A 13347-nucleotide genomic window follows, 5' to 3' on the forward strand; every position below is an offset into this window, starting at 1 on the left:
GGCCTAATTTTTGTATTTTTACTAGAGACAGGGTTTCACCATGTTGGCCAGGCTGGTCTTGAACTCCTGGCCTCAAGTGATCTGTCTGCCTCGGCTTCCCAAAGTGCTGGAATTATAGGCATGAGCCACCGCCACTGTGCCTGGCCTATTTCCGATTTTTAAATACCCCATTCTCTCATTTGATTATTCCTAAAAAATTGATCAGAAGAGTTTGATACACCTTCCAACTTTCTAAAGGAATACCATGTATTTCTTCATAGTCCTTACCTCATAAGTAATGTATAATTTTAACTACTCATTACATCACATTGCAAAATAGTGAGAGATATTGTATTATATTGTTTATAAAATGTTTTTATTTAAATACTGGATCAATCTGATAATCTTTACTTGACTGCTTTAGTAATGTATCCAACAGGATTCATTCCATAATTTGTTACAGATAGCTTACAGAATGTTCCTCGAATGTGTTTTTAACATATTTGTTTTTAATGAAAAAATGCAGTCAGATATGTTCTGATAAAATTAAGTCTGATTTAGGTGATTTGCTTTACAATAAGGATAGTTTATGATTAGATTATAAGGTAGGCATTTCCCATAAATTGAGTGGGATAAACCTATAGTTCCAAGGTTTTGGCAAAATACTTAAAAAACACAATTAAGAAACAATTTTAAAAATGGATTGGCAAAGTAGCACTGATATTACATGCTGATTTCCTAATCTTTTCTAGGTATACTGGATTAAACGTGCTGTGAAAAGAAAAAGTAACAAGTACTAGAAAATGTCATTTCATAAGCATTGGTAAGACAACTGCAAAGGCAAATAATTACTAGATAAGAAATCCTTCTTTAGATCATGTGATCTCTAATTCCTCATCTTTTTTTTTGGTAAAGACAGGGTCTCCTTATGTTACCCAGGTAGGTCTCAAACTCCTGGCCTCAAGCAATCCTCCTGCCTTGGTTCCCAAAATGCTGGGATTACAGGCATGAGTCACCATGCCCAGCCTCCAATTCTTTACTATCCAAAAAACTGAAGGAGAAAGAATCTTAACACCTGGAAGGTCATTAGAATCTTTTTTTTTTTTTTTTGGGGGGACAGAGTCTCACTCTGTTGCCCAAGCTGGAGCACAGTGGTGCGATCTCGGCTCACTGCAGCCTCCATTTCCCAAGCTCAAGCGATTCTCATGCCTCAGCCTCTGGAGTAGCTGGGATTACAGGCATGTGCCACCACACCTGGCTAATTTTTTTGTATCTTTAGTAGAGATAGGATTTTACCATGTTGCCCAGGTTGGTCTCAAATTCATGGGCTCAAGGGATCCACCCGCCTTGGCCTCTCAAAGTGCTGGGATTACAGGCGTGAGCCACTGCGCCCAGCCTAAAATCATTTTTGATGAAAGACTTTTCACACATAACGTTGAAGGAGTTCCAAGAACTCAGTGATATAACTATGACAAAACTCCTTACATTCTCAAATGCTAATTTACAAGCATACTTATAAAACTAAAAAATAAAATTGGAATTCATATGGAAATATGTCTCATTCTAGAATAAGCAATATTAATCAACAGATATGCAAACTACTTGGGAAAAAAATCTCAGCCCTCTCTTTCATTAGGTTGTACTTCCAACAAAATTTACTAATTTTTTCTTTATTTGAAATGGAAATACTCGGGCTAGGCGCGGTGGCTCACGCCTGTAATCCCAACACTTTGGGAGGCCAAGAAGGGTGGATCACCTGAGGTCCGGAGTTCAAGACCAGCCTGACCAACATGGAGAAACCCTGCCTCTACTAAAAATACAAAATTAGCCGGGCGTGGTAGTGCATGCCTGTAATCCCAGGTACTCGGCAGGCTGAGGCAACAAGAGTAAAACTCTGTCAATAAATAATAAATAAATAAGGAAATATTCATTACTGATATTTGCAATGACAATTTAATCAAGAAGAGAGCTTTTAGTCACAGGAAATGTGAAATTTAATTTCCATTTACATACATATATTTGTTTTTTAAAATATATAATACAGTAATCAATAAAATACTTTCTAGCATAAATATTTTACATTAGAATAAAAGCCTACAGGAGTAACATAAGTTCAAGATGAAAATGGAACAATGTACAACTGCTCAACATTGACTATTGGTGGTGGATATCAAAATGCTATGATAGTTGCTTTCCACTTGATATATTTACAAGAGTGATGTAACTGCTCTACTTAAAAATGTCAGCATTTACTATGTTGACATTTTTAAGTACAGTGGTTACATCTCTTGGTCAAAGTTATCATTACCAATAATAATGGTACAAAGTAACATTATGTTCTCTTGAACATAATTATCACAGAGCAGGATCACCACCAACATTATATTCTTGCCCCCCCAAACTCTTAATCTAATTCTGATAAAAAGAAAGCAATCAAATCCAAATTGTGAAATATTTTACCAAACAGCTAGCGTGGAATTTTAAAAAATGTTAAATGTCAGAAGATCTCTTCCCTAGGGAGTGATTAAAGATGAAAAGGACATAACAAATAAATAGAATGCTGAACTTTGAAAAATTCTTTATCTTAAAAAAAAGCCTATAAAGGAAATTATTGGGTCAACTGGGGAAATCTGAATATTGATTGACCATTAAATATTCTCATGTTAAATTTCATATGCTTTATATGGTATGCATGTAGAATAAAGTCCTAGTTCTTACAGATATGATTACATATTTATAAGTGTCACCTCCACAACATGATATCCAACTAGTTCAGGAAAAAGGTAGAGAGTGATAAAGCAAATGTGTCCATCTATTAGTAACTGTTGAATCTAGATAAAGGATATACATGAATACTCTTTGTACTATTCTTCCTATTTTTCTGTAGAGTTGAAATTTTTCCAAATCAGAAGTTTAAAAAATGTTATTTGAAGGGGTACTGAGCCCAAGTTTTAAGATTACTGAGATACACTAAGAAAAAAGCAAACATGAAACAATTAATTCAACAGTGAAAAATTCAAGTCCCTCATGATGTCAGATAATAGATCCTTTTTGGCTCTCAAATCATCCCATAAAGGCCAACCATGTACAGCTCAATAAAAGCTTACTGAAGCTGAATATGACAGCCTCATAGAAATATAATAAGCACTATCTAACTGGTAAGTAGAAGAACCAGGATTTGAACTCCAGAGCCCATGTCTGTTCATTTAAAATATGCTATTTTTATTACATGGAAACATTTTATTATTATAGATAATAGGCTTGCTTTTAATGATGCTCCTTATCATTTTAAAAATTATTAAGAAAAGGCTGGGTGTGGTGGCTCACATCTGTAATCCTAGCAGTTTAGGAGGCCAAGGTGGGTGGATCACCTGAGGTCAGGAGTTCGAGACCAGCCTGGCCAACATGGTGAAACCCCATCTCTACTAAAAATACAAAAATTAGCCAGATGTGGTGGTGCCATGCCTGTAATCCCAGCTACTCGGGAGGCTGAGGCAGGAGAATCACTTGAACCTGAGAGGCAGAGGTTGCAGTGAGCTGAGATCGTGCCACTGCACCCCAGCCTGGGAGACAGAGTGAGACTTTGTCTCAAGACAAAAAAAAAAAAAAATTACTAAGAAAATACCTACAAGGTTTCTAGATCCTGTCAAGGAATGCAAATGAACTGTTTTTCCTTCCCCCCACTCCCCAAATCAATTCTAGAGAAATAACAGGAGCCATTTGAAGGTACAGGTTCAAGAGAAGCCAGCTATTTTGACTCCCAAACTCTGTATATTTCCCCCATCAGACAATAATTCTTTCTATACAGGCTTCTGATACTAATATTCTTTCATTCAATGATAAGCAATTTATATTGTATACTATGCTATAAAGTATTTTCAGAACCTCTCTTACTTATTGGACTAATGTGAATTTGAGAGCTGGCTGTACCCTTTACTAGATTTGTATTCTTGGGCAAGTTTCTTAACCTCTCTGAGCCTGCTTCCTCCTCTGTAAAGTGGTGATGATAATAATACTAATACCTACCTTATAAGGTTATAAAGATTAATGTAATAAATGAAAAATGCTTAGCATGGCACTCAAAATTATAGCTATAGCAGTACCAGTAGTAGTGTTAAGTATTTAGTAGAAGTAGTATTAGAATAGCAACAGCAGTAATATTTTCTTTTTTTTTTTTTTTTTTTTGAGATGGAGTCTTGCTCTTGTCACCCAGGCTGGAGCGCAATGCCACGATCTTGGCTCACTGCAACTTCCGCCTCCTGGGTTCAAGCGATTCTCCTGCCTCAGCCTCCCAAGTAGCTGGGATTACAGGCACCTGCCACCACGTCTGGCTAATTTTTGTATTTTTAGTAGAGACAGGGTTTTGCCATGTTGGCCAGGCTGGTCTCAAACTCCTGACCTCATGATCCGCCTGCCTCAGCCTCCCAAAGTGCTGGGATTACTGGCATGAGCCACCGCGCCCGGCAGCAGTAATATTTTCTTAGAGTTGAAATATATTATTAAATCTTGAGGTCAATCAAACCTAAAATTAGCTAGAAGGCAGCTGTTTTTGCTAGCCCTATGGGTAAACATTAAGCAAGCATCTCTATCCCAGATGTGCAAATTATGTGTATTACTGCTGTTTTATCTTTCCTTTATTATATTTCTTTTCTCATAACCAGGCATGAAATATCTTATCATTATATATAAATGTTATTAAAACTGTGTTTTAATATAATAAATATAATAATAATATATAATAATAATAGGATAAAAAGTCACTCACTCTGGTGGAGGCATTTTTGAGGGTTCCACATCTCGGAGGAACTCGCATTGAAGAGCCTGTTCAGCAGTGCAGCGCTTACTAGGATCCAAGGCGAGCATGTAATCAAATAAGTCTAGTGCAGCTGCAGGAATACTAGCATGAGAGGATTACGAAAGTCAGATGTGTTCTTTAGACACAAGTCTATGTTTCTTTAGGAGCTTAAATTATTTTTAATTAAATTTTAAAACTAAAACTAAGATAATTTAAAAATAATTGTAAATACTAACGTTTTAATATGTGCATAATACTTTACTTCAATAAATCCGAATTTTCCTTTGAATAAATATTTCATTATTTTTACATAATTTTTGTAACCACTTTCTAAACAATAGTATATATTGTTACTCCATGGGCAATTTGCTGTTATTATACAAATTAAGAACTGAACAGTATAGTTTTTTCTAAAGCAAAATGAAAACTTGAGCTCAAGTAACTTGAAAGCTGTTCCAGTAACATTTAAATGATCTTATTAAAGTTCTTTCATGTAAGCACCAAATCAAACACACAATCTCAAATCACTGATTCCATAATAATGGTAAAATGGTAATCTGCATGTAGCAAACAGAACTCAAAATTAAATGCCCTAGAAGAATTATAGGTTTACCTCAGATCACTAGAGAATGGACTAACATTTATAATTCACTAGAATTAAAACATTCATGCAATAAGGATGTTTACACATCCCCTTCTTACAAAACAAATTCTTCTCTTAACTTTCGACGATATTGCTTCTTTGGTTTCATGGTGTTGAAATATGGTAGTTTGATTACATCAGGCCACACTGCAGGACATGGACTCCCACATATTCGGCTAAGCAACACACAAAAGGAAGTACATCACTATCAACTACATGAAGAATACATACAACTGTTATATAAAACATCAACTCATTTTTAAATATACAAAAATTGAAGTCTTGGTCTATAAAAAGTTTTGTTATTTTATTATTTCTTTTTTTTTTGAGACAGAGTCTCACTCTGTCACCCAGGCTGGAGTACAGTGGCACAATCTCAGCTCACTGCAATCTCTGCCTCCTGGGTTCAAGTGATTCTCCTGCCTCAGCCTCCTGAGTAGCTGGGATTACAGGCATGCACCACCACGGCCCAGGTGGTTTTTGTATTTTTAGTAGAGACAAGATTTCCCCATGTTGGCCAGGCTGGTCTTGAACCCCTGTCCTCAAGTGATCCACCTGCTTAGGCCTCCCAAAATGCTGGAATTACAGGCATGAGCCACCACGCCCGGCCCTCGTTAAATATTTTAGTCATCCCAATTTACTTATTTAAGAAATTAATTTATTTTCAGTGGATACTTTTAACAATCCAAGCATTCCAATTCTTAGAGGACTTTCATATTTGCAAAATGAAATCTTAAAACATGACACTCAAAATAGGTGACTTACACCTTAAAACCAACATAAAAAATTTATGCCAATAAATTAAGGAACTAGAGTTGAATATATGTCCCTCTGTTTTTTTGCTACCTGTCACTCCTCCTTCCCATGAATATAAGGCAGTCTACAATAACAGCAGAAACAGATTCCTATATGACCTCAAGAAGGTAACTGTAGTGTAAAGACTACTGCTAACTGCCATCAATGGAAGGACCCTAAACATAACACTCTTGAAACATTAAAGTTCTTCAATTTAAGTAGTGCTGCTGATCTTAAGTCATAAAGAAATTTTAACTGCTTTACTCTCGTTTATCTGTATCTTGAAAATCCTCATTATTTTAGCATTAACTAGTAAATCCTTGTTATGGTAATTTGTAGAAGAAATGCTATAAACAAATAGGCAACTCCAGCTGGTAAACATTTAAAAACTAACTGATTTAGAAATAGGTAGATGAGAATTTGATTAAATCTACTTATTTTTAGTATACCAAATTTCAAGGATAAATGAATATTATATATAAAATTGTCAGCTGGTGTGCATATGTAAAAAGAAAATGTTGATGTATCACTGATTGAAAGTAAAAATATTCCAAACATACGTAAATACAAATGCATGTATAAATGTATATGAACAAGTAATGGCTCAAGTTGCCAGACATTCTTTTAGCTGAGCTTTAGAATGATACCTCAGAAACACATATTTATAGGAGACCTTTTATGGTTTTAAAGCTGTATGTCATTCAAATGTACTTTTTTGTCTCAATATATTTAGCATTTTTATAAACCCAAGCTTTAAAGATACTAAGAACTTATTCTTTATACAGTTCTACTCTCTTTTGTCTTAAAGTCCAATTTTCACAACCTCCTCAACCCTACTTCCTTGAAAAGAAAGCCCAACTCCTGTAGCATGGGCTCTCTAGATCTGGTCCCAATCTGCCTTCCTAGTCTCATTTTCCAGTGCATCTCTCCCCACAGGCCACTCCTTCATGTCTATGCTAATGCTCCTTCTCCCTAAATTCTATATAGCTGAATTATTTTCACTTCTCAAGATTCAGATCGAAAGTAATCTAATTAACAGAAGTCTTCTGTATTCCCCATTGCTACTCAGAATTACTCCTTGCATGCTACTGGTTTGACATTTGTTTCATCCTGCTCTGTATTTTAGTTGTTTACAGGTCTCTTTTATATTTGTTTTTGTATACTTTTCCAAGTAACCATGTAAACACAATTAATCAACCCAAGGCAGACTGTTGTGCACTATAATAGAAGTATAAAGCATACTGGAATCCAGGAAGGCAAAGATACTTTCAATATGCAGAAATACAAGAAAACTTACTCAAGTTAGGGAAAGAGTGAAGAATTTTGGTTATAATTCCAAAGATAAGTAAACCATAGACAGGTGGGAAATGGAATAAGATAAATTATGTTACCAGAAGAGAGAACTCAGGCAAAGGCACGGAAGTAGCAAAGTATAGACATTTGGGAGGAACACTATGTAAATCAGTGCAGGTGGAATACAGGGCTCAGGGAGGCTTAGCTGGAAGCATAACCTGGGTCTAGATAATACTGCAGTAGATTTGTCTGTAGACAGGTTTTTGCTATGTTGCCCAGGCTGGTCTTGAACTCCTGGCTTCAAGTGATCCTCCCACCTCAGCCTCCTAAAGTGTTGGGATTACAGGCATGGGTCGCTGCACCCAGTCCACAATACAGTTCTAAGAAGGTACTTTGCCTACGTATAATGAAGACAGACTTTAAAAGCAAGCTTTAGATTTGACTCTTGTCTGACATCGGTCAAATTACATTGCTTAGGAATCTGCTCCTCTTTTGGAAACTTAAGATTAATTTTATTTTAAAGCTACAAAATTAAATGAGCTAGCATCTGGCCCATTAATAGTCTTATAATAAACAACAGTTTCATTACCCTAAAGGATTTCAATTATTTTATCATATGTGATGTTGAAAGATATATGAGTACCGAATTTATCTAATTGAAAGCAGGATACACGATGGAATACACATACCGATGCAAGGAAAGCTCCTAGAAACTAGAGAGGTAGACATGACAGCAACTGATAACTGCATTTACAAAATCTGTGCCTGGTGGCCAGTCAACTACTCCAATACCATTTACTACTGAGATGCATCATACACTAAGGTATATGCTAAATCCCCAATTATCTGAGATATACTTTGGGAATCTATCGTGATTCGATCAGTCTACTCTGGTGTCAATACCATATTGTGCTATTAATATTTCTTGAAAGTCTGATAGGACAAATCTCCTATCCACCTCTTTACTTACTCTCCTCAAAATTTTATTACACATGAATTATAATCAATACTATAACACTCCAAGAGAATCCTGCTAGGATTCAATCGCCACTCTGAATTTATAGATTTAGAACCAACTACTGCCTTTACAATGCTTAATATTTCTATCTTAGAAATAGTCAGTGCTTCTATTTATTTATTTTCAGTGAGATCTTGTGTATTTCCTTTATGGACTTTTTGTTTTTTAAATTTTTTTTTTTTTTTTTTTAATAGATACAGGGTTCCGCTGCTTACCCAGGCTGGAGTTCAGTGGTGCAATCATAGCTCCCTGAAGCCTCGACCTCCTGGTCTCAAATGATCCTTCTGCCTCAGCTCGCCAGCTGAGACTACAAGCATATGCCACTACATCCATCTAATTTGAGACCCAGGCTGGCCTCAAACTCCTAGCCTCAAGTGATCCTCCTGCCTCAGTCTATCAAAGTATTGGGATTACAGGCACAAGCCATTGAGCCTTAAACATGTTTTTAGCCCATTATATTTTCTTTCTTTTTTTTTTTTTTTTTGAGATGGAGTCTTGCTCTGTCGCCCAGGCTGGAGTGCAGTGGCACCATCTCGGCTCACTGCAAGCTCCACCTCCCAGGTTCCTGCCATTCTCCTGCTGCCTCAGCCTCCCAAGTAGCTGGGACTACAAGTGCCTGCCACCACACCCAGCTAATTTTTTTGTATTTTTAGTAGAGACAGGGTTTCACCGTGTTAGCCAGGATGGTCTCGATCTCCTGACCTAGTGATCCGCCCACCTCGGCCTCCCAAAGTGCTGGGATTATGGGCATGAGCCACTGCGCCCGGCCCATGCCCATTATATTTTCTAAGCAATTAATTAGAAAAGCTTGGCCAGGCATGGTGGCTCACGCCTCTAATCACAGCACTTTGGAAGGCCGAGGCGGGTGGATTGCTTGAGCCCAGGAGTTTGAGACTAGGCTCGGCAAGATAGGGAAACCCCGTCTCTATTAAAAACACAAAAATTAGCTGGGCATGGTGGCGCACACCTGTAATCCCAGCTACTTGGGAGGCTGAGGCAGAGAATCACTTGAACCTGGGAGGTGGAGGTTGCAGTGAGCTGAGATCAGGCCACTGCACTCCAGCCTGGCTGACAGCAAGACTTGATCTAAAAAAAAAAAAAAAAGAAAAAAAGAAAGGCCGAGCAGGGTTGCTCACACCTGTAATCCCAGCACTTTGGGAGGCTGAGGTGGGCAGATCACAAGGTCGAGATATCAAGGCCATCCTGGCCAACATGGTGAAACCCCGTCTCTACTAAAAATACAAAAATTAGCTGGGTATGGTGGCGCGTGCCTGTAGTCCCAGTTACTCAGGAGGCTGAGGCAAGAGAGTCACTTGAACCTGGGAGGCAGAGGTTGCAGTGAGCCAAGATTGCGCCACTGCACTCCAGCCTGGCAACAGAGCGAGGCTGTCTCAAATAAATAAATACAAAAAAAAAAAAAAAGAAAAGAAAAATAAACAAAGAAAAGCTTTATTACAGGAAAGGTTTGAAATTTTATTTATTTATTTTTTTTGAGACAAGGTCTCACTCTGTCACCCAGGCTGGAGTGCAGGGGTGCAAACAAGGCTCAGTGCAACCTTGACCTCCTAGACTCCAGCAATCCTCCCATCTCAGCCTCCCAAAGTGCTAGGATTACAGGTGTGAGTCATCATTCCTGGCCGCAAACAAAAATTTAATAATAAGTAGCCATCTGAGATCCTAGGGTTCCTACCAGTTTTAGCAGTTGTTTCTTTGAGGTATTCCAGGTATATAAATCATATAACCCATGTTATAATTCATCTATATTTTTTTCAAATGTATCTTTATCACTGTGGTATGTTACATTATGTGGCAATTCCTAAACAATGTTAAAATGATAATGACAGTACACAATATTGGGTAACTTTATTTTCTGATTTTAATGGGAGCACATTCATTGTTTAGCCCTGGGAAGAATGATGCCTTTGGGTTTGAAAAACACGTAACAGAAATATACTCACATATATACATACAAATTCACACATATTTCCTGTTAAGGAAGCATTCATTTATTCCTCTCTACTATGGGTTTTAATTTTTGTGGCTTTTATATTCTAAGAGTGCTTTAGTTTTATCAGTTTTGATTTTTTAGAACTTCTATAACCATCATCATCTGCATTTTCTCCCCAGGCTACTAATATGAATTATATCAACAGATTTCCTAATACATATTCATCATTATATTCAAAGGAAGACTACCATCCAAGCCTAATAAAAGTACTATTATTTCAGTGTAATGCTGTATTTTCTACTTGTTAAGTTAGATGTTGTACATCAGTATTTGTACGTAAGACTGATATACAGCAACAGTTTTCACAAGTGGGGTCCAAGGACCACTGAGTGTCCCCTAGACACTTCAAGGTCTGGCAGGTCAAAGCTATTACTAAACCATTATTTGCCTTTTTCCATGTGTTGATTTGCACTAATGGTACAAAACCAGTGGTAAAACTACCAGCACCTTAACATGATTCAACTCAGTGGCAACAAACTATATTAACAGGATGTAGTCTTCATTATAATGCAAATTTCAGGGTGGGGAGAAAACCAGTTTCACTTAAGAACCTACTTGTTAGGTGAGGTGCAGTGGTTCATGCCTGTAACTCCAGCACTTGGGAAGCCAAGGTGGGCGGATCACCTGAAGTCATGAGTTCGAGACCAACCTGGCCAACAACATGGCAAAACCCTGTCTCTACTAAAAATACAAAAATTAGCCGGGTGTGGTGGCACGCACCTGTAGTCCCAGCTACTCGGGAGGCTGAGGCACGAGAATTGCTTGAACCCGGGAGGCAGAGGTTGCAGTGAGCTGAGATTATACCACTGCCCTCCAGCTTGGGTGACAGAACGAGATTCTGTCTCAAAAAAAGAATGTACTTGTTGAAGCAGTACAAATTGTTAATGGCATTTAATTCTGATATTTGGCATGTATCTTTTTAATATTCTCTGCGATGAAATGGGAAATACTCATAAGCACTTCTACTGTACAACAAAATATGATAGTTATCTTGAGAAGATGTGCCTGTGCAATGATTTGACTTGCGAACTGAGGCAGCTGCTTTTTTCATGGACCACTAACAAACTACAGTCATCCAAACTTGGGTATTTTCCAGACATTTTCTCAAATAGGAACAGAGTCAGCTTGTCACTTGAAGGAAAACAACAGTATTTATTGTCAATTATAAAATTGGAACTTTCTAGAGAAATTAGAATATTAGAAAACTTGTATCCTCCACCGTGAGCTTAACAGTTTCAAAATACTGTAAAGCTTTTCTGATGAGATCAGTGGTGGTACAAATTATATAATATAAAACATTACATTTGGAAGATCTGTTCAATTCAGTGAAGCAGCATTTTTCAAATGACCAATGCATAATATCACGAAATCATCACAGATAAAAGATCCATTCAAAGTGCAAGACAGAACAATGGATTTCAATATAGTACAGTATAAAATATTCCTTCATATGGTTTCAGATTACACATTACAACCTGTAAAAAACTACCAATCATCTAATTTTTGTGGTTTCTAAGAAGAATATGCACCATTATCCAAAAAGGCTATTGAAAACAGCACATCACAGATATGAGGATCCAAGTGTCATGTCTATTAAACCAGACAGATCTGCCGTTCCAACTTTTATTTTAGAAACTATAGACGTTATAGACTTTAAAACATGTTAACATTATTATGTTAAAATGAATTCATAAATACCTTTAATTTCTAATATGGTAAATCTCAGTAGATACAAAAACTCCTGGGATCTTTAATAATTTGAGCATAAGGAAGTTCTGAAACCAAAAAGTTTGAGAAGCACAACTCTACAGAATATTTTATGCTATCGGTTTATGAAGGTATACATGCTTCATTTTTTTCAATATGGGAAGTTTCCTTCTTTTCCTATCTTCTGGTACAACCAAAATCTATTCCTTTAAAATTTAAAAAATTTCACCTGTGTAAACCACCTACGCCTGAGGGTTTGTGTGTACTGGATGAGGTGGCAGAGAGTCAGAGAAAAGAAGGGTTCATTTAATTCTAATCTACTTTCAATTGCTTCACTGATTATAATCCTTTTTATCTCATAAGCAATGTACATTGTGTGATATAAAGGCTCTTTAGCTGACTGCTAGAAGGCTTAGGGTAATGTGATCCTCATGTTTAAAAAAAATTAAATATATATATATGGCCACACAGAGCTTTCTGCCTTCATTCATCCCATTTTGTCCCAATGTGTGTTTTCCATTCTCTTCCTCCATCACTTTTTGTTTTTTGAGACAGAGTCTCACTCTGTTGCCCAGGCTGGAGGGCAGTGGCACGATCTTGGCTCACTGCAACCTCCACCTTCCGGGTTCAAGTGATTCTCCTGCCTCAGCCTTCCCAGCAGCTGAGATTACAGGTGCTAGCTACCATCCCCTGCTAATTTTTTATTTTTGTAGAGATGGGGTTTCACCATGTTGGCCAGGCTGGTCTCAAACTCCTGACTTCAAGTAAACCACCGGCCTCAGCCTCCCAAAGTACTGGAATTACAGGCGTGAGTCATCATGTCATCTATCACTTTTTTTGGGGGGTGGGGATGGAGTCTTGCTCTGTTGCCCAGGCTGGAGTGCAGTGGCACAATCTCCGCTCACTGCAACCTCCACCTCCCAGGTTCAAGCAGTTGTCCTGCCTCAGCCTCCCAAGTACCTGGGATTGCAGGTGTGTGCCACCACACTCAGCTAATTGTTTTATTTATTTATTTATTTTTGAGGTGGAGTGTCGCTCTGTTGCCCAGGCTGGAGTGCAGTGGCGCCATCTCAGCTGACTGCCAGTTCCGCCTCCTGGGTTCATGCCAT

At 37.6% G+C, this 13347-nt stretch overlaps 1 protein-coding gene across 4 annotated transcripts in view; it reads right to left on the reverse strand.

Moving 5' to 3' along the window:
• CDK13 (cyclin dependent kinase 13) overlaps window positions 1-13347 on the reverse strand; it is a 145407-nt gene that overhangs the window by 10726 nt on the left and 121334 nt on the right. For all 4 annotated transcript variants that reach the window (XM_030795675.1, XM_030795674.1, XM_030795671.1 and 1 more), the window contains exons 10-11: window positions 5477-5593; window positions 4745-4876 (exon numbers count right to left, since the gene is read on the reverse strand). In XM_030795675.1, coding sequence (XP_030651535.1) covers window positions 4745-4876; window positions 5477-5593 — 249 coding nt within the window. The remainder of the gene's footprint in view (window positions 1-4744; window positions 4877-5476; window positions 5594-13347) is intronic.

Source organism: Nomascus leucogenys, chromosome 17 (genome assembly GCF_006542625.1).
Source record: "Nomascus leucogenys isolate Asia chromosome 17, Asia_NLE_v1, whole genome shotgun sequence".
Lineage (NCBI taxonomy): Eukaryota > Metazoa > Chordata > Mammalia > Primates > Hylobatidae > Nomascus > Nomascus leucogenys.